At 41.5% G+C, this 26960-nt stretch overlaps 1 protein-coding gene across 2 annotated transcripts in view; it reads left to right on the forward strand.

Annotated features, from left to right (window-relative positions):
- Nucleotides 1–26960, forward strand: part of LOC138282759 (fibrocystin-L-like) — a 455872-nt gene that overhangs the window by 72510 nt on the left and 356402 nt on the right. For both annotated transcript variants that reach the window (XM_069220630.1, XM_069220631.1), the window contains exons 9-15: nucleotides 3909–3976; nucleotides 4058–4100; nucleotides 7353–7423; nucleotides 8051–8161; nucleotides 13578–13679; nucleotides 13840–14108; nucleotides 19490–19581. In XM_069220630.1, coding sequence (XP_069076731.1) covers nucleotides 3909–3976; nucleotides 4058–4100; nucleotides 7353–7423; nucleotides 8051–8161; nucleotides 13578–13679; nucleotides 13840–14108; nucleotides 19490–19581 — 756 coding nt within the window. The remainder of the gene's footprint in view (nucleotides 1–3908; nucleotides 3977–4057; nucleotides 4101–7352; nucleotides 7424–8050; nucleotides 8162–13577; nucleotides 13680–13839; nucleotides 14109–19489; nucleotides 19582–26960) is intronic.

The raw sequence follows: 26960 nt of genomic DNA on the forward strand, positions 1-26960 counted from the left end.
AACTAACTAAAGTCACTAAGGGCCCCATTACGAGTCTGGCGGTCACTAGACTGCCAGACTCACGGATGGCGGTCAGACTGCTGCCAATGCGGCGGTCTGACCACCACTTTACAACCCTAGTGGTCGGACTGCCAGGGAACAGCCAGCTCTGCCAGGGTCTGGTGGTGGCTGCAGTCCTAATCTGCCAGGGCAGCACTGCAAGCAGTGCTGCCCTGGGGATTACAACCCCCTTCTCCATCAGAGGTTTCATTGCGATACCACCGCCATGAAAATGCTGGTGGAAAATGGGTGCAAGGGGCCCCCTGCACTGCCCACGCACTTGCCATAGGCAGTGCAGGGGCCACCACCCTGGCCAGCACCATCGCAATGTTCGCTGTCTGCTATGCTATGCAGACAGTGAGCATTGTGAGGGTGGTGGTGCACCCTGCACTCTACATCATTGCCGCCGCCTCGATTACGAGCCAGAGACAATGCTGTATGCTGTTGCCCGCTAGGCCAGCAGAAGGAAACTCAGGTTTCTGCCCGCTGACCCAGTGGGAAACTCTTAAAGGAGCTGGCGGGGAGGTATCCACTATGGCGGCAATCTCCCCGTGGGAAGTTCGGCAGACGGTGTAAACTATCTGTCAAACTCATAATCAGCCCCTAAATGTTAAATTACATTATTATTTTACTAGTGGTGACAAGCATGCTTCACCTGGCATTGAATTTCTTATTTGTTTCAGATATGCCAAGCCAAACCTCCTTATTGCAACTATGAATCAGCCAAATTATCAGTTAATTTGGGGTTTGGTGGCCCACAATGCAATGTATATGACCTCACAATACTTACACCAATAAGAATCAACACCAAAAAACAAATTTGATTATAATACATACTCAGACCCATAAAGCATACAAAATTCATAACCATCAATTTTATAGGTGAAAGGGTAATATGATAGTTAACCTCATCTGTAAGATTATTTACAGCATTTGTAATTATGTCTGTAAAATCAAGACTAAGGGGATGAGCATTGCATTTGGTGTGTGATTTATAGTTCTTCTGGGTGTTCTGTGAGTTTTGGATTGTGAAGTTAATGTGCAAATGTCAGTGTTTTTCCCGTTTTAATTCATGATGGTAACTGCACTGTGTCTCTCTTTAAGTGATTTTCAGAGTCTTTTTAAAATACACTGAAGTGTTATAACGCAAAGCTGATCATCACTTCATTTTAATTGTACTTGTATGTGTGTACTTTGCAGTTATGTTTAGCAATTTTATCCTATGAAATCGTTTTTCACTATAACTTTGCTGCCATTTTATGACCTGCACAACACATTTTAAGAACAATCATCAATTTACAGGTTTTTAGCTTTTGAAATGTCATACTTTGTGCTACAGCCAAAAAAGCAGAACAGAAAAACACTAAAATTTACATGAAAGTAGATCTTCACTCAGACACGTATCTTTGCTTGATTTGTGTAAATTAATTCAGTGGTTTGTGAAAAATGAACAGTACACATATTTGTTGGTCTGGCTTTTGTAATCAAGTCTGTAACCCATGAATTCATGGTTAGTTCCACATATTATTTGAAAAATATGATATCTTCTTTTTCCATACTCAGATACAAGTTAAAACAACCATGCAAATGTGCATGGCATAGACCTAAATAGTGTGTACTATGTTCCCTGGGAATGCTTCAGAGCTGGGACAAGCAGGGTTGGCCAGTGATGGAGGTTGGATGGTCCTCCCCGCTGCACATGGCTGAATTAAATGTATTGGATTAAATTCCCCTTCTCAGTCCATTCTCTCAATAAAACTCTTCATGTGATCCATCTACTTTAAGACCAAAATTTCATAAAACAAACTTTTCAATGGACTATAGAAAAGTTAAACATAAAAGTCCATCAAGGGCCCCTTGTCCTGCCAATGCACAGCTGAGAAGATTTCTGTTACATGTCCACAAGAGAATAGAACTCTGAAAAAATGACACCGCTTAATCACATATTTGTACTTTTTATCAAATGCCTCTTTGAGGTTAAAAATTGAGGTTAGTCTAATAGTAACAAGGTTAAGCTATTTTTTAGATTAAAGGTGACGATCTTGTTAGCGCCTCTGACCTTAATAAGTAAACTTATAAGGGGACCGGAATAGGGTGATGAACCTTTTGATTAGCAATTAAGACGTTCTTGCCATAGCTTCAGTAAATAATCAATAATCAATACACAATGATCAACAATCATTAGTAATCAAAAAATCAATAATCAATGCAGTCAGTAATTATCACGCACCATGACCTTTCAGTCATGAATAACCACACCGTTAGTAAAAGTTTGGAATGTTTATTTCCTTATATTACCAATGCTAAGGTCATGTAGATCAATCTTAAAATCTAATGAAACACATACAAAAACAACAGTGGTTGTCCAAAGCGGCAGAAGAAACGCAATCTAATCAAAGCTTGAACTACAACACATTTTAAAGTTGAGGTGCAAATCAATAGCAAAGTCAACTGCGTCAGTGAAATGAAAGTACATTAAGTTTAGCAGAGAAATTCATCGAACATTAGTCCCTGTTACTGTAAGTCATTGGTGAGAATCCCTAACTATCATCAGATTAGCATCAGCATATTGGGCTTCATGCAAAACAATTTAGTAATACACATTTAGAACATCTAACTATGGCTCTATCAAAACAGCACAGTTGGTACCTAGAAAGAAAAAGCAAATATGCATAATAATCACAGTTCGCAATATACCTATCCTCAGGGTGGACCAGCAAAGCAGAATCAGTCTTCATCCTCAGGACATCAGTTAATCGGCAAAGTATCAGGCTTCAGCATCAGAATTTAAAAGGGCAAAGTTTATAAGCATTAAAGTTAAGCATGTCTCTAGTAAAGACGCATAAGAAAATAGTAACCTCTTGATCAGGAAAATATGGGCAGAATGACTGTCTGTGCAGTGTTGTTAAGTCAAAGTTAGCTAACATATCCCCCAAATCCCTATTGGTCAGTTAATTGTATGTTCGTACTCTGTCCAATAAAACTAATATCCCAAATCTATGAATTTTAATATTACTCTGTTCTCATATTGTTGATTGGTTCATCTTGCGATGTCCTCATCATCCGGCTTGTCAGGTAACAATATTGTTGCAGCTTCTTCTCTAGTCAGTATCTTCATTGTTCTTGTCCTGGGAAAGTCAGTCCCATATCAATTACACATAAAATGTTGCATTAGCAAAACCATCATCTCCCAGTAGTCGGTTTACACGAAAAGCTTACATTAAGCACATTTACACAATACAATAGACATTCACAGTTTAATTCACTTGGTCAGCAATTTCATAAAATGCCAAGAAATACAGCTTTTACAGGTCTGGAAAGTAGGCCACGACACTCACTAAATTAAGGCCTACAATTAATAAAGCTAAAGCCTACTTCATAATCCTTAATATGACATATTACTGCATTTGTCTAACATATATCCAACATTTCATATTATTTAATAATTGATAAGTACACTTTGTTAACATTGGTGGCCTTCTTCATGATCACATTTTCAAATGCGTGCATTATTTTTCTGTGTTATTTTACTTTTTACACAAACGTATTATTCAGAATACATAAACTCTCATGAAAATATTTTATTAAGGCAGCTGTGCTAGCAATCTCACAGCTATGCAACGGAACCATTTAAATTGCTGAGGATATTTTACTGAACCTGTCAATGTTTTACTCTCAAGTGTTTTCTGAGGCCAAAGACTGGTCCATAGGTTTTATGTTAGTAAGTATTTCTGGTGAATAGTTTGTGCAGTAATTGACAACTCCAAAGAAGTTCCTGTGTAAACTCTACTTACTTTCATTGTATTATAGTATACAGTGAACAGTATGCAGAAAATATATCTGGTAATTATTTTGACTTGTTCCTTTAGATATGGGTTACAGCTTACCTTTAATGAAATGGGAACCATTACTTGCAAAATGACTGGAACATATGTTGGTAAGTGGCAATTTCTGGTCACAATTTTTATGTTCTGAAAAGATACCATATTAAACTTTCTATTTTTTCTGATTGTCACAGGCCATCATAATGTCAGCTTCATTCTGGATGCCCAATACGGACGGTAAACCACATTTCAGATATTACAAAGAAAATCAATTCCTTAATTGTTGAGTGTCATTGTGTTTTTTAGGTTCAATTGAAATTCTACTTGTAAACGCTCTCTGTGGGGGTGAGCTGTTATGTTTGCACTGTATTGCTTAACACCTTGAAAAAAGGCAACACGTTTTAAAGAAACAAAAGTCTTTTTTATAAGGCATGAAAAATAGAACTATGCAGTAGGTAAATGCAAGCGCAATGGGAAGGATATATGTAAATTCAATGGCTTTTCAAGGATATTGTCATTAATTGAAATATGTGAAAACCACTGTAAGAAACTGCATAATTTTTGCTGTGGCCTTCCAAATTTTTTCTGTTCGATTTTGCTCGCTTAGGACACTACACCATTACTTAAAATTGACAAAATGTGTGTTTCTTTCCTCAAAAAAAGGTGTTATGTTTCACTTCGGGTTTATTGGGGTCACACCCAGTAGATCTCATTTCCCACAAAAAGAAGTGTAACTCTTTTGGGAAAAAGGTAGAACTGGCAGGAGCCACTCACTACTGCCTGCATTGATTTATACTCAATTGGAGGGAGAGGGGTGGGAGATACAGACATACCTATGGGAGAACCTCATACCTGCAGGTGTTTGATGGAACTCCACACTAGTACCTCAAAATCAGTATAAATAAACAACAGTTGGCATTTTACAGCTATACAGTTTTTTACTTTGAAGCATGAGTATACTAATCATGCGAATCAGAATGTGCATAATTGTAGACAACTGAAATAGCAAATGTTAGAAAAAGCCAGATCATATTTCATCACACTTCTTTAACCTGTTACTCTACTGCCTACTCAAAATATTTGTATATTGTCAGTCACCTAAGAGTAATAACTCTACGGGCCCAATTCACAAAGGTAAACTCAGAGGTTTGGTCTAAACCTAGACCAAAAGTCTAAGTTTACGACTTTGGGAATTCACAGAGGGCATTTATGAGTACTGTCTTTAGGTGCGCACTCAGAGTGGCGATCCGCCCTGAGTGCGGACCTGAAGATATTCCTCATAAATGCCCTTTGTGAATTCCCAAAGTCGTAAACTTAGATGTTTGGTCTAAATTTAGACCAAATGTCTAAGTTTACCTTTGTGAATAGGGCCCTACATGTTTACTAAACTTTGACTAGACTGTCATTGTGTAGCAGTTGGATTTCAGCTCTTCATTATTTCCTCTCAGCAACAGGTTTGTGTATTTAACGTCACCCCTACCAGACATAAATTTGCCACTTCTGAAAAGAGGTCACTAGTGCTTGGCTCATACTTTGCTACAGAAATGTGCAAAAACTGTACCTTTGCAGAAGAATTTGGAAGCCTTTCACTGCTACCCTATATACCTTTGTCACTAATAAAAAGGGGTCACTTGTTCAAGTCTCCTACTTCGCTACACAAATGTGAAAAAGTGCCCCATTGGTGGCACATATCAGAACTCTTAACGAGTACCTTGTATAACTTTCCACTAATGATAAGGGGTCACTTGTGCTGGGCTCCTACTTTCTTTGCTACAAAAATATGAAACAAGCATTTTCAATGCAACGGGTCTTGAATTTGCTCGAGTTAAAGCTATTAGCGTTGTGAACTCCTAACCAGACTTTTCTTGTCACACAAATTAAAAGAAAAAAAATACAGCGCAAACGCGCTATATAAACACCAGCGCGGTCGTGCTGCGTGGAAAATAAACAGATAAAGTAGTCCGGAAACCATGCTGAAAACATCGAGCATCATATGTTTTCTGTAGTTTACCGGTGCTGTGTAGGTACACTGGAAAAGGCATGACGTATGCATGCCTTTCACAAATGAAAGCAAGCAGATTTTAAAAAGCAAGACTACAAACCAATGAAAGTGACTAGTGTGACATGGGAGTGTTTGGAAGTCCAAAGAGAGATTACTACAGGGGACGGAGCGCTTTGCGCTCACCCCTAAAAATGTCCCTTTGCAGAAGCATATGGAAGCTATGGAAGGTATTGCTGCTTCTCTCTCCTTCCTTCCAGTAAGGTTATTTACAAGGCCATCTTCCCTTGCAGCTATGGGTACAAATCCTGCATTAGCAAAGTGGAAGTTCTTCCTTCTCAGTCCTTTTAGCTCAAATGGTATCATAAAACATGGCTTTTCTAAAGAAAAATTGTGTTCAGCAAACACACACTGTTAGAATCACCATTCAAAGAAATTGTTCTGCTCTTGTAGGCCTTTTGTCTATTCCATACATTATCTTAATATTTACTGCAACCACACTTAGATGTATTCAGGCCTAGCTTGCACGTAATATGCTTTTTTATTACACAAAGACTCTGCCAAACATGACAATACCTTGGTTTCACTGCATTGTCTTCTTTATCATTTTGGTAAAGTCATTAAAGATGTTGTAAAAAATGCACTAGTGTCGAGGAAGTTAAATGTCATATGTAGGCTGCAGTATGTATTGACACCACCAATAGATACATATGACAAAAATGTACAGCTGTGGAGGACACCACTATGGTGTGGCTCGGCTGATGTTCAGAAGTAATGTAGTAACATGTGGCAAAGAAAAGTGCCTTTGCCATATTAAAAAATACTTTTTTAAATAAACTAAATCACTCCTGAAGTCTGTACTGATGGGTGCTTATTAAACACCCTTTCCCTTTTATATAATATATACAATAAGGGCATGCTAAATATTGGGAAAACTATGACCTCACTGTGAACAGTTACACAATGCTACTTGTCACTGTGTACTTAAAGCTCCATTGTGTATAGATGACTTGGCAGGTATAAGGAGATCCATTCATTTAGGAGGAATAATAACTTTTATGGAGCCCACAGCTCACTCAAGTTTTTAGTATTTGCTACACATTTCTGAAAACCTCAGCAGGTGGCACAAATCCTTTACAGAAGGTGTGATAGTTCTTCGAGGGCCTAAGACAGCCCTTTCAGGAAGTCATTATGCTTGTTCAAGAGAATTAGTAACATTTTCGTGTAGCCTGATATGTCTTTCAGGAGCCCTAAGAACCATTTCAGAAGGTAGGGCATGCGTTTTTAGAACTTTGTTTTGATTAGCGACATTCAAATAACAATATAACTCAAAACGCAAATATTAACACTTCTATTTGTCTTATTTATTTATAAACAGAAATTGAATGGTATTGATTGAACAATTGTTTTCATTATTCTGTCACATGGCATGCGAATGATTGTCAGGAAAATATGGATCTAAGAGTTCTTCATGTCATTGTTTCCCACAGGAGTGCTCCACAGTTGAATACCTATTTTGTGTCCTCAGTAAACAAGATTGCAATGTTTCAGACCTATGCAGGTATAAATTTTGCATTCTCCCCTGTTACAATCAACAGAGTTCTGGCAAGCATGTACTGATTTCTAGGAAATAAGAAGAAAGTCTTTGAACATGTTCTATAGCCAATGATCCATAAATATCAATAATTTTAAAAATAATCTATTACGTAAGGTTACGTCACTTAAAGTCATTTGAAAATTCTTAGTAAAACAATGCTTGTCAATGCCTCTCTACTGTGAATTTTCCACAGCAAATATGCAAGGAGGAGGTGCCTAAACCCTCAGAATTGTATAGGTGACCAAATAAAATTGATTTTTGCAGCCAAAAACAGAATTGCAGTATCAAATGTTCATCTAGCATTTGTTAGGACAGATTTCTGAAACCCAAGCAACACCCTCAACCGTGCATGTAGCATTTTTTGTGGGAACACATTTTCAAGCTCTGAACCCCAATTGTCTCCCACATGATTTTAGATTCTTCTCTGATTTTGACTGTTAGAAAATAGGACATATTTAGTGATACATGTAAAAGTTTAACTCTTATAGCTAAATTTCATTAAACATATGCTAGCTTAAAGCAAAAACATAAATGTGTACCTTGTAACTCACAGTTTATTGAGTTGAAACATCTTATGAAACTTTTATTCAGTTGTCTCTGGAATCTCACCTTCTGCTGGAAGCACCAAAGGTGGAAATCTGCTAACAATAACTGGACAGTATTTTGATGACACAGATCAGCCTATCAGTGTTCTCCTTGGAGGTATGTTCATTGTAGAGTGGGTTCCTTGTACTCTATGGTTTCTTTGTGTGCTCTGTTTTTCGTTCATATGTGGCATTATGTGAAGAGTACCCTCTTCAAACTTAATTCTATACTGCAATAAACGTTTACATTTGTTACCATTTTACATAAATCTTGTTCAAGCACAACTTCTAAGTGCCAATTCTCTTAGAGTTGCCCTGCAACTTAGTACACATTATCAAACATGAGCTAATGCTGAACTCACTAAATGGTAACATTTTTTAGCATTACAAATATGACCACAGGTTCTAGTAAAGTGTCCCAGATAACAAATACAACTGACATTTCCATGTTCTATGAAAAGTTCCCTTATCCTCAACCTCTTTTAAAATATGTTTTTATTTTTGTTGTGAAGTCCCTTCATAAACAGGGATATTTGAGTAGTTTGGAAGGGTTTAGACTGAAATGACTGGTCTCTTTCCTGATAAACACAGCTATACATGCTTTGATGTTACAATTATATTTAACTTCATGGCAGTTACTGAACTAAGCTTCACTGTGTCCTTGTCAGCTTCCTTGTGGAATATAAATCTTTAAGAATTGCAAGTCATCCAGCACTTAAGATGCAATGCACAGTGTTCAATAAAGTGCAACACAATCAAGAGAGTTATTAAGTCTTACATAAACCCACAAAAGTCTGAGTTTATCCAAATTGGAAAGGGCTTTCTTTTAAGTGGCTACACTTTGAGAGCTTGGGGTTTACAGTTAGGATTAAGATCAGAAGGCAAATCCAGCGCCTGGGACAATTATGTAAAATTTGAAACATTATTTAATATTTGACTGTCCAACATTTAATCTATCGCTGTAGGTTTTTTGTCCTATTTTTAAACAATTTACTTTTACTCGTGTTGTAGTTATACAGTTGATTAGCCAGATGTGATTGTTTTAGTTGTGCTCTCTCTTTAGGTTAACAATTATTTGCAGTGAATGAAATCATATTTCCCACATTTATATTGTATGATAGTATGGCTATTTATAATTTATCAAATGATAATTGTCACTATAAGTGTTCAGGATCCTTGCATGTTGAGATTGTGTATTATAATTTTAAGGCAATTGCCTTAATAAACTTACATTAAAACTGATTCAATTGAATTATTTTTATTTTTACTCCAACAACACATTTAATCAGTGACTTTTGCAATTAATTTTCCAACTGTATTGACTTTTTTCTTTTTGTTGACTTCAACACCTTGGGCCTCATTACGAGGCTGGCGGTCGGACCGCCGCAGACAGGGCGGTTCGAGCGCCTCATTATGAACCTGGCTGAGCCGCCACGATCATACCGCCGACTCCACCAGGCTGCAGCCAGTCTGCAGCCTGGCGTTCCCAGCAGATGTAATCCCCAACAGTCCCCGAGTCCCCATTTACCGCCATGGAAAGGCTGGTGGAATGGAGGTGTGGGAGGGCCCCTGGGGGCCTATGCACTACCTCTTTACTTGGCATGGGCTGCTCAGGGCTCCCATGCACAGCCCCATCGCGCATTTCACTGCCCGAATTACGGGCAGTGAAATGTGCGACAGCTGCTGCTGCACCCGACACACCTCAACATTGCCGCCGGCTCGATTACGATCTTATCTTATTTGCCAAGTCATTTTTCCAATGCTACTATATTGCATTCTACATGTGCCAGCAGTTCCCATGCACCAACCTATTATACTTTGCTTTGTGTTTATTGGACATATGATATCATAAGAATTCATATAGATTGTGTTAGAAATTAGGTCTTTAGTTGACAGTCAGGTTCAAGCAAGGACCCTCACTCTAGTCAGGGTAAAAGAGAATCACCCTCAGCTAACCCCTGCTTACCCCCTTTGTAGCTTGGCAGAGCAGTAGGCTTAACTTCAGAGTGCTAGGTGTAAAGTATTTGTACCAACACACACAGTAACTTAATGAAAACACTACAAAATGGCACAACACCAGTTTAGACAAATAGGATTTATTTATGTAAACAAAACAAAAACAAAATGACAAAATTCCGACATACACAAGTCAAGTTATGAATTTTTAAAGATTAAACTCAAAAATAGCGCTTAGAAACACAAAATGCTTCGATGAGGTGTTAACACGGCATTGTGACGGAGTCGTTCCCAACAAGCCAAAACCAGCGGCGCTGGACACGGAGTCGCGTAGACCCCTAAGTACAGTACCTTTGGTGAAGAGTGAAAACAAGTCAATGCGCGAAGTCGGGGATCGCAGTGTCTGTGCGAAACGTTGAATCCGCGCACTTCGAGCGGTGTCGGTCACGACGTGGTGCGGCAACTTCCACTGAGTCACGGACCTCAGTGGGGCTGCAGCGGCATCGGGCCTGCGAAGGTCATCGCGTTCCAGCGAAGATCACAGAGTCAGTTGCAGGCAGCGTCACCTGATTCAGCAGCAGCGTCAGTCCGAAGTCGTCCGAAGTCAATTTTCTTGGATTTCCACCAGCTTTCTATTCAAGGGCCCAGGGACTGGATGGGGCACCACTTGTCAGAGCAGGAGTCTCTCCAGAGATTCCAGGTGCTGGCAGAGAGAAGTATTTGCTGTCCCTGAGACTTCAAACAACAGGAGGCAAGCTCTAAATCAAGCCCTTGGAGATTTCTTCACAAGATGGAAGGCACACAAAGTCCAGTCTTTGCCCTCTTACTCTGGCAGAAGCAGCAACTGCAGGATAGCTCCACAAAGCACAGTCACAGGCAGGGCAGCTCTTCTTCCTCAGCTCTTCAGCTCTTCTCCAGGCAGAGGTTCCTCTTGTTTCCAGAAGTGTTCTAAAGTCTGTGGTTTTGGGTGCCCTTCTAATACCCAATTTCTCCTTTGAAGTAGGCCTACTTCAAAGTAAAGCCTCTTTTGAATGTGAAATCCTGCCTTGCCCACGCCAGGCCCCAGACACTCACCAGGGGGTCAGAGACTGCATTGTGTGAGGACAGGCACAGCCTTTTCAGGTGTAAGTGACTACTCCTCCCCTCCCTCCTAGCACAGGTGGCTCATCAGGAAATGCAGACTACACCCCAGCTCCTTTTGTGTCACTGTCTAGTCTGAGGTGCAACAAGCCCAACTGTCAAACTGACCCAGGCAGGGAATCCACAAACAGTCAGAGTCACAGAAATGGTATAAGCAAGAAAATGCTCACTTTCTAAAAGTGGCATTTTCAAACACACAATCTTAAAATCAACTTTACTAAAAGATGTATTTTTAAATTGTGAGGTCAGAGACCCCAAACTCCACATGTCCATCCACTCCCAAAGGGAATCTACACTTTAATCAGATTTAAAGGTAGCCCCCATGTTAACCTATGAGAGGGACAGGCCTTGCAACAGCGAAAAACGTATTTAGCAATATTTCACTGTCAGGACATATAAAACACAATACTATGGGGGTCATTACGACCTCGGCGGTCTTTTTGCAAGACCGCCGAGGGACCGCCGTGCGGAAGACCGCCTGTGCAGGCGGTTTGCCGCTCGGCGTATTATGACTGTTGGCTGCTCTCCGTCGTTATTCCGACGGAGAGCCGCCAACAGCCATACTTGCGGGCGGCGGGGAAGTGGAGGTTGCTCCACCTCCACCGCCATGCCAACAGAACACCGCCCAGTGAATCACGTTCTGTGATTCGGCGTGGTGGTGTTCTGTTGGCGCTGTGGTGTCGGCGGAGCTGCCCCCATGGCTCCCGTCCCCTCCCGGAGGATCAACGGACCAGGTAAGTCGATCGTCCGTTAGGGGAGGGGGGAAGGGGGTGTTGTGTGCGTGCATGGGGGTGTGCGTGTGTGTATGTAGAGGGGGTGTGTGAGTGCATGTATGCTTGCGGGGGTGTTGTGTGTATGGGAATGAGTGCGTGTATGGCTGTGGGTATGTCTGTATGGATGTGTGCGTGTATGTTTGAATGTGGGTGTCCGTGTCTGACTGTGTGTGTGGATGTAGGCATGTATGTCGGGGTGTGTGCGTGTGTGTGTTGGTGGTGCCTGCATGCGTGTCGGGTGTGTGTGAGTAATGTTATGTTGGGGGTCGGGTGGGGAGTGGGACCCTGCCACCTTTGGGGTGTGGCAGAGGTGGTGGGGGATGTAGGGGTGGGAGTGGGGGTGGGGGTGGGGGAGACCCCTATCAGTGCCAGGGAAGGAATTCCGCCGGTTCTCCGCCATCCGCCAGGGTTGTAATGACCCCCTATATGTCCTACCTTAACCATACACTGCACCCTGCCCTTGGGGCTACCTAGGGCCTACATTAGGGGTGCCTTACATGTAAGAAAAGGGTAGGTTTGGGCCTGGCAAGTGGGTAGACTTGCCAAGTCGAATTTACAGCTGCACACACAGACACTGCAGTGGCAGGTCTGGGACATGATTACAGAGCTACTCATGTGGGTGGCACAACCAGTGCTGCAGGCCCACTAGTAGCATTTGATGTTCAGGCCCTGGCACCTCTAGTGCACTTTACTAGGGACTTACTAGTAAATCAAATATGCCAATCATGGATAAACCAATTACATACAATTTTACACAGAGAGCATATGCACATTAGCACTGGTTAGCAGTGGTAAAGTGCTCAGAGTTCAAAAGCCAACAGCAACAGGTCAGAAAAAAAATAGGAGGCAGGAGGCAAAAAGATTGGGGATGGCCCTGCATAAGCAAAAAAAGTCCAACAGATTGCATTTGGTATATGTCCGATTCCTGTTTTAAAGGTCCTGTTCTTCCTTATTGGCTTCAAATTCAGGGAACAATTATCATAATAAGCAATTTAAAAACTGACCAATATAGGCAGGGCAGGAAGAACTTTTAATATTGCATTACAATAGGGTAAGCATTAATATTGCAATATTATCCATTGTCATCTTTAGTCATCTTTAGTCTCTGAAAGGCAGCCAGACCAGTTCCATAGTAGAGGGAAAGTACTGTGAGAATAAATGCATTTTAGTAGAGCACAGGATTCAAAAAGACAAAAGCATGGAGAGTTTCACCATGCAAATTAAATTTTCTACAATGTACATCTATTGAGATGTGTGATCCATAAACTGCACAAATCCTGAAAAAATTGTTAAAATAATTTTAGAATTTTTAAAATTCTGCAGTTATTGCAGGGAAGTCCTCAAAAAGTCCAGGAACACTTTATCTGCACAAATGGTCATCTTTCACGAAAGTAAGTAATTTTGTTCTTAACTACTAAGTTGTAAATCACCCACTTTCATCTCTCCTTGATGATAATTCATAATTAATTGTCCAGATGATCAGGTGAGAGATTCCTTTACATTACAAAAAATATTGTTTTAGTTGTTTCTAAGGAATTCAAAAAAGGGTACATATCACATTCATATTACAGTGTGCATTCAAAAGAATGAATGTTACTGTGCTCAGCAGTGTAACAGATTCAGCACTGTTGAACAATAAAATGTGTAACATTACCTTTATTACAGGACATAGGTGTGATGTTCAATCTCATACAGATACCAGAATAACATGCAAGGCTCCCTCGAAACCAACAAGAGACACATTTGACTTCACAACTCTGTTTCCAGGTAAGTATGCTAAATATTCCATGCATTACCCTTTATACAAAGGTGACAGTCCTAAAATGGACATTATTAGTTAATTTTACAGTAATTACTTAACCACAAAAAAAAAAGAACTAATATTACAAGTTGGTTATTATCCTGCCTTTGTTCTTCCCATTTCTAGGTGGCAGAGGGCTCATGCTTGAATTGTGGAACAACAGCAACCCTTCTCGCTTGGAAGATGCACTCACATACAATGAAAACACCACTGGATATATTGGTGCATCATGGATTGATTCAGCTTCATACAGTGGGCCCATAGGCCAGGAAGCATTTGTTGCTCGTCTCAGTGGATTCTTTGTGCCTCCAGAGTCAGATAATTACACATTCTTCATAAAAGGAGACAATCGGTTTGCCCTCTATTTTAGCCACACTGGAAAGCCTCAGGATAAGGTACCCATGTAGGACAAAATTATGATTCTTCTTTAAAATACTTGTTATCTTATTATTTTAAAATATACCTTTGTAAACAAAGTAGTGTTAGCCTGAAATTATACAAGACAAAATTATTAGATTCAAATATGTATCTAAAATATACATGTTTGTAGTAAAACAAAGTAGACTTTTATATTTATATATATATATATATATATATATATATATATATATATATATATATATATATATATATTTATATGTGCAAAAAAAGAAAAGAGAACTCTGGGTAGCTCCCAAGTCTAGGTGGAGAGCAGCTCCAGTTAGGAACACCCTGCAACACCAGCGACACTCTAGATTTGCTCACCTCAAATGTCTGTTTATCTACCAAAGTTTTTAAGCATTGGATCAGCACAGGGAAATCCACGCCGAGCTAGATAGAGACAAAGTCTATATACATCTATCTCAGTACAAAGTCACTTTAGTTCTTGCTGTCTAACAGCCCATGTTTAACATTAAACAATTCCCCAACATATCTACCCCGTCTCCAAACCAAATAGGAGAAAGAGAAAAGAAACAAACAGAGAAAATAAAAAAAACCTTAGGGTGCAAGAATGTTCAGTGTTTGTTACAGCCAGGTTTGTGGAGTGAGTTGGGATTCAGAGGATTTGTGTTATTAATATTGGAAAAGGGGAAGTGCCCTCCTACAAGGTGAACAGGTGCACAGTGGGAGCCTTCTAGAGAGGTACGTTATTAGGCGTCCACAAGGGAATTAAAAGTTGTTATAGGTATTGAGGAGAATATATGTCACATGAGGGCTTGCCAGAGATGTGTGTGCCATTGTGAGAGTGAAGGAGCATCTTTTCTCTTCCATGCCATTGCTAGTGCCAGCTTAGCTGCACCTAAGCATAGCCACAATATGGCTCGGTCTTCTTTAGTTTCTAGTTTAGGTTTATCATCCCTAAGGCCCAGTAATGCATCTCGGGTCATTTGGAATTGGGTATCTCAGGATTTCCTTGATTTTCACTAGGTTTTCATACTAGAAGGGTTGTATCATCGGACAATCCCACCAAATATACCAGAAATTGACTAGTAGGCCACACCCTCTCCAGCACAGGTCAGAAGTGTTTGGAATTTTGTTTCTAAGTTTAGTGGGATATAGGAACCAATAAAAGAGTATTTTGTAATGTGCCTTCTGCATGCCTCTGAAATGGTTAAAATTTGGTATATTGTGCCATATTTTTTGCCACTTAGCCTCAGAGACTTCTTTACCAAGAATTAGCTCCCAAAACCTGATGTGGTGTTGTCACGGGGTGAGAAGTGTGTTGAGTATTAGGGAAGAGAAGAAAGAAATGGCTCCCCTGGTGGACCCCACTTTCGTGACAAATTGCTCAATAGAGTTACGCCCTCTATGGCAGCCCCACTGGTAACAGGGTATAGAGCCTAGTGTTTTAATTGTGTATAGTGGTACTTTTCTGAGTCTGCATGGCCAAAGTTCAGTTGACAGTGTTCAGATGTTAGGATATTCCAATTATGAAAAAGATCAGAGAGGACAAAACATTCCCCCTCCCTCCAGGCGTCAAAGGGACCTGGCAGAAGTCCTGGGGAAAAGATTGTAATTTTTTGGTGCTCTGTTCATCTCGTCCCAAATCTTAAGAGTTGTTTTTGTGGGAGTGCTCAAATAAGCATTTGGCGGGCTCTCTGCTTTCGTCTTCCATAGAATATCCCAGATGTGTCTCCCTACCTCTGCTCTATCCATATGCAGCCAGTGTTTATCAGGCTCTCTAAATGGCCATTCTGAGATAACTCCTAATTGAGCTGTCTTATAGTAGAGTTGGAAGTCTGGTAGAGCTAATCTTCCTAGATCTCTTGGAAGGCATAACACTTTAAATACCAAATGGGTTCTACGATTTTTCTATACAAAGTGTGTGATGAGTGTACGTAGCGTGAGTAACAATTCTCATTCTAATTCTATGGGGAGTCCCTGAAAGAGATACAAGACTCTGGACAGGACTATCATCTTTATGGCAATTACACGGCCAAGCCAACAAATATACATTGGTGCCCAGCATTTAAGGTCTATCTTCAGCTGCTTAAGAAAGGGGGGGAAGTTGGCTCGATAGAGATCTGCTATTGTCGGTGTGATCCTAATGCCCAAGTAAGTGATGTCTTTCCGGGCCCATTGGAAGGGGGTAGAGGTCACCAAAGCCTCCATAGCCGTGTGGGTTTGCGTCAAATTGAGTATGAAGGATTTAGATAGGTGGACATGATAGCTTGCCTCTTCTTCATTTAGCCGCAGTTCTTCTTGGAACTTTGCTAAACATGTTGTTTAACAGGTAAGTATCAAGAGCACATTGTCTGCAAATAGAGAGATCTTGTGTTGAATTGATCTGAAGTGGAGACTCTTGACCATTGGCATTGCATGGATTTTGGTGGCTAATGGTTCGATGCTCAGCGCAAAAAGGAGCTAGGAGAGGGGCAACCCTGTGTTGTCACTCTTCCTAAGTTGAAGACATCATAGCTCACTACATTGACTAGCACTCTGGAGTGCTGCGTGTTATAATTTGCCTTAATCATTGCTATAACTTGGTTTCAGAAACTGAGTTGCCTTAAAGTGTGAAATAAAAAGGGCCCGTCCACCCAGTCTAAGGCATTCTCTGCATCAAGGGTGAGCAGTATTGCTGGAATTTTTCTCTTATTGGCTTTTTCGACTAGGTGGAAAAACCTCCTCAAGTTTTTGTGTGTTTCTCTACTCTTAATAAAGTCTGATTGATCTGGATGTATCAAGTCCGGCATCAGGTCATCAAGTCTAACAGCCAAGATTTTAGAATATTATTTGGCGTTTAGGTTGAGTAGTGCTTTGGGTCTATATGATCACATGAGCAGTCACGCAGGTCCTTACCTGACTTCAGAATGATGAAGACTAGGACCTCGCTCGTGGAAGGTGTTACATTGCTCTCTTCGGCCATCTGGTTAAGGAGGGCAGTCAGATGAAGGAGTAGATAAGAGCTATATGTTTTATAACGTGCTGTGAGGCTGTCTGGTCTGGGTGGTTTGTGGATCTTTAAAGCTTTTATAGCCATTTGGACCTATTCCTCACTAATAGGTTGCTCTAGGATCTCATTTTGGGCAGCAGTCACTTGTGAGAGGTCTATACCCTCGAAGTACTCTAGTTGGAGTTGCTCATCTTAACGATTGACCATATAGTGCCATTGGTAAAATGAATAGCTGGGCCTTTTTCCTCATCAGAGTTTGTGAGATTGCTCGACTCCTGTTGGATTTCTCCAATATATTCCCTCTCATGTTTCACTCCCAGTTGCCCCGCCAGATGTGTGCCTATTTAGTTACTATGATAATAGGATTTACTCTTAAGATGTAAAAAGAGTGTATGCTACTCTAAATGTGTATATATAGCCTCGAGTTTCCCCTTCAAAGAGGTGACCTTCCGCTGAAGAGTAAGGGGCATATTTATACTCTGTTTGCACCGAATTAGTGTCTTTTTTTTTTTACTCTAATTCGGTGCAAAACTAACTCCATATTTATACTTTGGTGCTAGACCCCTCTAGCACCAAATTTATGGAGTTAAAGTCATTTTCTGAAAGTGGAGACCTACCTTGCCTTAATGAGATGCAAGGTAGGCATTCCCGTTTGGTGGAGGGGAAACTCATGCTTATGTTACCAAAACTGGGGCATGGTCTGAGATGAAAATTGGGTAGAAGGTGGCTGATACCAGATCTTGAGTGAGTGATCGACTGATAAATGTGTAGTCTATCCAAGAGTATTTACGGTGTGAGTGTGAAAAAAAGATGTAGTCACAGGACTCAAGAAATAAGAGTTCTCCAGCTGTCTATGAGCCCTAAAACTTGTACAGCTTAGGATAGGAATGGTAGGGATGAATGTATAAAGGGAATCTTGTAGAGCTTGTTTCAATGAGTTATCGTTCTGAGGGGGTGTGTACTATCCACAGAGGAGTCCCAGGCCAGGTTGAAATCCCCCATCAGAAAGATCTTGCCTTCGGCGAATCACCCCAATAAGGATAGGAATGATAGGGATGAACGTATAAAGGGGACCTGATTAGTGTTAGGGGCATGGACTAAAGCGAAGGTTCACATTATGTCTGAGATATGCCCTATACCAGTACCACCTTCCCCTCTTTAACAGTCTTACATCCCTCTGGTTAAAATACCAAGAGGAGTGAAAGAATGTAAAAATAATTTACTATATTACTACTGTGTTTGGCCTGGCCAGCCCCTGATGCACATGGCTTTGAGCTGTCTCAGATTGGTGCAAGACTTAGCCATGGGCCAGGCTATGCTGCCAAACCCAGTTGCACAAGGCTAAAAACCACCTGAAGTATGGTTTTGCTGTCTGCCCACAGGAAACTGTTGAGTGGGGGAAGCATTCTAATAAAGAATTCAGTTGCGGTTACAAATTAGAACTGGAAAACCACTGACATTTCATAAGTCTTAGGAACACAAATCGTAACTTGCTCAAAAACCATGCATTGGAACTAAGAAAGGAGCATGTTCAATGAGGTTTCATTTTTTATTAAAAAATGTGCTGCTAGAATAAAAAGTTGAATACTAAAGATGGCTGAAAAGAGACGGCATGCTTAAAGGAATAGCAGTTTGGAGATGGGGGCATACTAAACAAAGGCAGGTTTCTGTGCTGCATTTCTATGTTTTCAATAGTCATGTTATTCCAAAAAGGAATTATGGAAAAATGCAAATCTGTGTTCAATTGATGAGGTATGTATTAATATATAGAACAGTAATGGTCTGTCTGCAGAAGTTGTTATAGAATTGTCCGTCCAGGTGTACAATTTACTTGTTGGAAAAGGCTGGTTGCAATATATAACCAGTATTTTTTTGACCTGTAGCAAATTTTAAGAACCGACCTGTGTACTGCTAGGCCAGCTCTTAACATTATGTACTGTTGTGCGGACAATTCAACCTACCACAGTTTTTCAGTACCTTGGCCAGGTGTTTATTTATGAGAGATACTCCCTTGACTAGTTTGTGAGGTGAATGCACAGTTGCACACACAGCTCACCAGCCAATATGATGGGACTTAAAACCAGGACTCAGTAGAATAACTAGTAAAATGCTAATTGCATTCGGTTGGCATTCCTGAGAGACTTGGCAATGTTATCACCGACAATGATTTGGAATTAATGATGGGCTTTTTCTCCCTTAAACCAGACGCCTGCATGATGATTTGATAGGATAGTAATCTTTCTGCCCAGGTGGATCACTTTCTTTGTTACATCTCTGGACAAACCCCAGACAACATTATGAATGGGCAATGCTTCAAAACATATTTTGCAAGTCAGGTATATATTTCATAATACTTTATAACTGTGGTAATATACACTAATAATATTCTTTCTCTCTGATCAGGTCAAGATTGCATATGGGGATAGTGCCTCCTCTCAATTTTATAACTATGGCACACAGAAATCTGCTGTTATGTCACTTCAAAAAGGGAAAGGGTAAGTTGTATTTTTATGCCATTTATTGCATTCCTTTCTTCGGTTATGCATTTTACAGCAGCAAGACAGTATGAAAGGACAGCAAATGATTGAAAAAAATCAAAAACTATAAGGGAAAGAATAATTAAGATATATTAAAAGTCATTCGTATTAGGGATAAAGACAGTTTAGGTTTAATTTCCAATAGATATATGTGTTCCTAATTAGGATTTGTTTCAGTCTGTGACAAAGTAATACAACATTTAAACTGGGTTATAGAGCTGATGGGACAGGATTCGTTCTCTGGGTATCTGGTTATGCTGAAGTTTGTGTACACAAATGGGCCAATTTGAAATCAAAGACCTGCAGAAATATGTACCAACATGCCTGTGTTTGTTACATTAAGAGGTAATGCTAACATATTTTACGGGACAAATGAGGATGTCAAGAGAAGAGAAGGTATTTTTAGAAGACATTGTTAGCAGAAGTGCATGCAAAGGTGAAATAGTTGAAATTAACTCTAGTACTTCCTTGGCTGTACAATATTTTGCTTGCTGATAATAACTTCTGGGCAGTATGAAAAGAGCCTAAGTGAATCAGAAGTGTGCATGCAACTTTGGAGAGATACAGCGGCCTGTAGAGGACACGTGAGTGAATTGAGCAAAGGTGGAAGGCGATGAGTAGTGTTGCTGAGGTATATAAGGTTTTGACACTTTTCTACATAGCGAATTCACAGGTTTGTGGGCATTATGTCTCAATAGCCCACTGTGAGATGTACGTTTGGGTATAATCCCCAGGATTCCCCTTTAATGTTTGATACTCTACTGCTTTTCTATGAGGGGCCTATCTCGCCCTATCTATGTGCACAGCACCTCTGATTTTTCTTACCTTTGTGACACAATTGGCCTACTGCGCCTGCTTTTGCCTTTATTTAAAAGATTTGGGGCAAGATTTACAAAAAAGTGGAGCAGTGCTGCGCCAAAATTGGCAGCGCCACATCACTTCAGAAATGCAGGGATGCGCTGTATTTATGAAAATATGGCCCTCCCCCTAGCGCCAATGCAGGCATCTTTGCACCATGGTGCATGGATTGATTGTTTATGTGCAGGACGGTATCCCTTCCTGCACTTAAACAATCAATAATTGACAGAATGCAGCACACACAGAAGTAGCAAATTGTCATTATTTAATGATTGTTTATGTGCTGGAAGAGACACCTTCCTGCACATAAACAATCATTTGTGGTGTTTTGCTCTTTCTGCAGCGCTCATAGAGAAAGCAAAAACAAGGAGAAAAGTATTTCTCCTCGTTACACCATGCTAATGCCACCCTTTGGGTTTTTGGTGCTGCCTCATGTTTGCCAAACTTCGTAAATCTGGAGCAGGATCAAAATGCAATGGGTGTTGTGGTGGAACACCGACAGCAACACTCATTGCACGCCTCTCTGTCGCAGAAAACTGCATCAGGGAAGCCTATAATAATTACAAGGTGGCGTTAAGCCACAGGGCATTGCGCTACTGGAGCGTAGCTGAAAGTGACGCTCCCGTGGTTCAAGGGGCTTGTAAATAAGCTCCTTAGTTTTTATACTGCCAAAGAGGTGACTGCAGCTCATATGCCTTTTAACATGAAAAAGATTGACTGGCAAAGCTTCTTGTGTAATTGTGATCAGATAACAGTTTAGTGGAAACGTGATCAGGTGTTCCTCCAGAGTAAAATTTTAAAAAATGCAAAAAGATGCAACCACCAGTGTTTTCAACTGCTGCCTGATGTACACTATAAATGTAAATGGGCTTTGCTCGATGTAGTATACATTGGCTGAGGGAGTGTTGCAGTGAATGCTTTGTATGGAAACACACACATAGAACATATACAGATGCGTAGAGTGAAATATGCTATTTGTTACCCATGTTGAGAGCAGGAGAAGTCATAACTCATGAGCCTCGAGTGGGTGTTGATGGCCTTTGCCTTCCTCGACAAAAGTATTAAATAGCATTTTACTGTCAGTGAATCTGTATGCATGCTTATACAATGCTGTATTTCATGTGCAGTAGATATAAACAAAGCTATTTAACCATAACTAAAGCAATAGAAGTTACATCTTTGTAGTTATATAAAATCACAACACATAAGCGTTGTGAGTTTGGTACCAATTGTTTTCATTTGTAAATTGATTCAAAATTGAAATATTTGAGACATTATACAGTGTTTCCCGGCCTAAAGTAACTATAATTCATGCCCCTGCCATGCACAAAATACTGAAGGTTTGGAATCCTAATTCAATGTTGTGCCTCTTTAAACCATAAACAGCCGCTAATTAGCAAATTAATACACTTCTGCAGCTTTCTACTTCACTGTATAAAGAAAACGCACATATGACAGTAGGCGGATGGTTTACTTTTACTATAACCAAAGCAGCAGGAAACACAGTCACTGGGATATATGTTCCCGTACTGTAAAACAACCTTAATTTATAATTCAAGTTAACTTTAGGCAGGAATAACATGACGCTTGCAGTTTTGGAACAGCTTAATTTGTAAATAAAAACTGCCGGTGCCCAGAGCTCTCCTCTAAAACTCACAGCTGCTAGAGCTTAATATGCGAGCAGGGAATACTGAAGCTGTGTAATGATGAAGCGATATCAGGGGTCTGTAACCCATTTATAGCCAGTTATTGCCAATTGAGCTTACTCCTGCAGCTTTCTGTGTTCTCCCTTTATGACATTATTTTTCTCTCTTCCTCTCTTTTCCCCATATGCATCTTTTGCTCAAAGGAACATTTTCACAATCATTGTTCCAAAATCGATCAGTGTTTTGCCTGCAAATATAAGGGACTCGTTTCAAAGTCAGTTTTTGATTACTTCCTGGTCTGAGACCCAGAAGGACCCTGTCCACTTAAAGCCGTGGGTGTCACAGTACTATCATACCCTTCACATAAAGGGGAATGGGCCGAGTGAACAACCATAGTTGAGATACACCCAAGTGGAAATACTGTTTGTGCACATACTGGGTCTGTTTTTGTGTCCGATTATAACTTTGCAGTACCTTTTGGAGCATAACGTGCACACATTGATTCTTTGCTAGCACCCATAGCACAAGTCAGCGTTGTAAGCAGGTGGAGGGAGTTCCCAACTATTTTTAGACTGGAGACCACGTTCCCCTTAGACCCCGGCCGAGGGAGACTGGAAGCTGCTGGTGGCGTCACCATGTGCACAACAGCACTTCTGCCTGCACATGTCAGCGTCCAAATGAGTTACATAATCTAGTACTTTGTAGTTGGCACACATGTTAAAAAAGTTGCTAATTTTTACCCAAAATTACATATTAATAGCTAGAAAACATGTGATTTATTTTTTTTAAAGTCAAATGCAAGGAAACAGAAGGTCACTCGCAGTCAAACCTATCGGCAAAAGTGCAATTATCCATGTAACAGTGTTGATGTCATGCAAACTAGAACTAGAGCCCTACTCTGCTGCTGAGCGCAAGTCCTGCCTGGTGGAGCTTTGAGGGGGGGATCCCACAATACAAGACACCAGAGGGGAGGGCACGGGAGGGGAGGCACTGAGGAAAACACAACTCACAGCAGCAAGCAAGATTGGCCTCAGCCGGAGCCCATAGTTTCATTTTCATTAGCCAGAGTTACAGGGGGAGGAGGAGGCCCCCCAGCCAGAGGAGAAGGACGAGTGGAACTACCAGGGGAGCCCAGACACTGTAAAAAATAAAGCACGATGAAACAGTGTTTTTGTAAAGATACAGCACAGCAATTGAGACTAACCATTTTAAGTAAACAAACTGCAACATGATCTTTACTCACCATTGACTCCTGAGAAAAGCCATCGCCTGTAGAAGCCACTAAAACAAGAGAAAGAGAGCGAGGACAAACTGGCCCTAGAAAAGCCTCCATCTGCTGTTGGTTTTATGTTTACAAAGGGAGCTGGTGGGGAGGAGGGACTGAACACACACCCACAGAGTAAGATGAACAGGCAAATACTAAAAGAAAAAAAAGGTCCCCTACAGAAGAGATAAACAGGACATAGCATAATTATACAGTATGTTAGAAATGGGGTCTTTGGTTGACAGTCAGGTTACCCCCTGTTCAAGCAAGGACCCTCACTCTAGTCAGGGTAAAGGAGAATCACCCTCAGCTAACCCCTGCTTACCCCCTTGGTAGCTTGGTAGAGCAGTAGGCTTAACTTCAGAGTGCTAGGTGTAAAGTATTTGTACCAACACACACAGTAACTTAATGGAAACACTACAAAATTACACAACACCAGTTTAGAAAAAGAGGAAATAGTTATCTAAACAAAACAAGACCAAAACAACAAAAATCTGACATACACAAGTCAAGTTATGAATTTTTAAAGATTAAACTAAAAAATAGCACTTAGAAACACAAAATGCTTTGATGAGGTGTTAACACGGCGTCATGGCGGAGTCGTTCCCAACAAGCCGACACCAGCAGCGCCGGACACGGAGTCATGTGGACCCCCAAGTACAGTACCTTTGGTGAAGAGTGAAAACAAGTCAAGGCGCGAAGTCGGGGTTTGCGGCGTCTTTGCGAAACGTTCAATCTGCACACTCCGAGCGGCTTCGGTCACGACGTGGTTGCGGCGACTTCCACGGAGTCGCGGACTTCAGTGAGGCTACAGTGGCATCAGGCCTGCGAAGGTCATTGAGTTCCAGCGAAGGTCACGGAGTCCATTGCAGGCGGCGTCACCTGATTCAGCAGCGGAGCCGGTCCGAAGTCGATTTCCTTGGATTTCCACCAGCTTTCCTGGGACTGGGCAGGGCACCACTTGTCAGAGCAGGAGTCTCTCCAGAGACTCCAGATGCTGGCAGAGAGAAGTCTTTGCCATCCCTGAGACTTCAAACAACAGGAGGCGAGCTCTAAATCAAGCCCTTAGAGATTTCTTCACAAGATGAAAGGCACACAAAGTCCAGTCTTTGCCCTCTTACTCTTGCAGAAGCAGCAACTGCAGGATAGCTCCGCAAAGCTCAGTCACAGGCAGGTTAGCACTTCTCCTCAGCTCTTCAGCTCTTCTCCAGGCAGAGGTTCCTCTTGTTTCCAGAAGTGTTCTAAAGTCTGTGGTTTTGGGTGCCCTTCTTATACCCGATTTCTCCTTTGAAGTAGGCATACTTCAAAGTAAAGTCTCTTTTGAATGTGAAATCCTGCCTTTTCCAGGCCAGGCCCCAGACACTCACCAGGGGGTCGGAGACGGCATTGTGTGAGGACAGACACAGCCCTTTCAGGTGTAAGTGACCACTCCTCCCCTCCCTCCTAGCACAGATGGCTCATCAGGAAATGCTGACTAAACCCAAGCTCCCTTTGTGTCACTGTCTAGTGTGAGGTGCAACCAGCCCAACTGTCAAACTGACCCAGACAGGGAAGCCACAAACAGACAGAGTCACAGAAATGGTATAAGCAAGAAAATGCTCACTTTCTAAAAGTGGCATTTTCAAACACACAATCTTAAAATCAACTTTAATAAAAGATGTATTTTTAAATTGTGAGCTCAGAGACCCCAAACTCCATATGTCCATCCGCTCCCAAAGGAAATCTACACTTTAATCAGATTTAAAGATAGCCCCCATGTTAACCTATGAGAGAAACAGGCCTTGCAACAGTGAAAAGCAAATTTAGCAATATTTCACCGTCAGGACATATAAACACATTACTATATGTCCTACCTTAACCATACACTGCACCCTGCCCTTGGGGCTACCTAGAGCCTACCTTAGGGGTGCCTTAGATGTAAGAAAAGGGAAGGTTTAGGCCTGGCAAATGGGTACACTTGCCAAGTTGAATTTACAGTTAAAACTACACAGACACTGCAGTGGCAGGTCTGAGACACGATTACAGAGCTACTTATGTGGGTGGCACAACCAGTGCTGCAGGCCCACTAGTAACATTTGATTTACAGGCCCTGGCACCTCTAGTGCACCTTACTAGGGACTTACTAGTAAATCAAATAGGCCAATCATGAATAAACCAATCAACATTACAATTTACACAGAGAGTGTATGCACTTTAGCACTGGTTAGCAGTGGTAAAGTGCTCAGAGTTCAAAAACCAACAGCAACAGGTCAGAAAAATGTAGGAGGCAGGAGGCAAAAAGATTGGGGATGACCCTGCATAAGCAAAAAAGTCCAACACACCTCTTGCAGGATCCGACATTGCTGTCATAGAGAGGGAGCGGTTAAAGAGGCAGCTCCTTGTCTTTGAGAGCAATTGTTTCCTCTCTTTCCCCGCCTGCTTCTCTGAAGCAGGTAAACAGAGGAAACCTCTGCTTCCAGCTGTAAAAACTCCTGCCAAGTCACAGCAAACAGCTATATCCCGGGGGTGGGCACCTCCGGACATACCAGGAGCAAGCCCTGGGAGGTGACGGTCTCTAAGACCATCTATGGCTCCTCAAGGGGGGTTGTGTGGCTTGTGTATCCCTGAGGAGGTGGTGGTCCTCAGGTTGGGAGTCCATGACGGACCCGCCTTCATTATTTAAATTTAGCCCCAGGGAGGTGGTGGTCTCTGCGGCTGCAGGGGAGCTGCACGCCCCTGAATTCTATATTACTGAAGCACCGGAGAGGTGGCAGACCGCGGGGATGTGCAGGGGCCCCATGGTCATCCCACAATTCATTATAACTTAAACCCTGGAAGGTGGTAGCACCTAGGACTGCAGGAGGTCCACTTGGACCCACTACCTTCATTATAACTTAAGCACCAGAGAGGTGGTAGTCTCAAAGGCTGCAGGGGGAACGCGGCCCCCTGCATACAATGTGAATTAAGTCCCCAGGTGGTGGCCCCTGGGGGACGGGCAGGTCCAGCAGGCCCACCCACATAATAATAAGTCCCAGTGAGGTTGTGGTCCTTGGGCCATAAACATTCCCTAGGAGGGGGGCCCTTGCATCCCCTCCCTTATTTTAACATGTCCCTTGGACCTGGCCCACCTGGGAGCTTCATTAAAACAAGCGTAGGAGCTCCCACTTGTTTTTTGGTATTTTTTTATTTTTGCTGTGGCTTTTAGTGCCACTGTGGAAATTAGAAAAATGCGTTTTTGCCTTAGGGGGGTCCCTCTGAGACCCTAGCACCAGAGCTAAGGGGTCATGGTGTCTCTACCCTGGCCCATTTTCTTATTTTTTACCTTTTTGTCTGGGACTCAGCTGAAACCCAGTCTCAAGATGGCTGCCAACACTTTCTTGTTGAAGTGTAGCCAGCCAATCATATCTCAGCACCAGATTTGGAGGGTTCCCAGAGCCTTTGCATCCTTATATATTCAAATTTGTATTTTATTTAATATTTCAGAAACTACTGAATGTATTTACACCAAATAACAAAAAGGGCACTTTGTGGACAAAGATTCAGCTTTTTGCCAAATTTGGTGTGAATCCGTCCAGTAGTTTGGCCGCTAT

This window comes from Pleurodeles waltl, chromosome 2_2 (genome assembly GCF_031143425.1).
Source record: "Pleurodeles waltl isolate 20211129_DDA chromosome 2_2, aPleWal1.hap1.20221129, whole genome shotgun sequence".
In the NCBI taxonomy this organism is placed as follows: Eukaryota; Metazoa; Chordata; class Amphibia; order Caudata; family Salamandridae; genus Pleurodeles; species Pleurodeles waltl.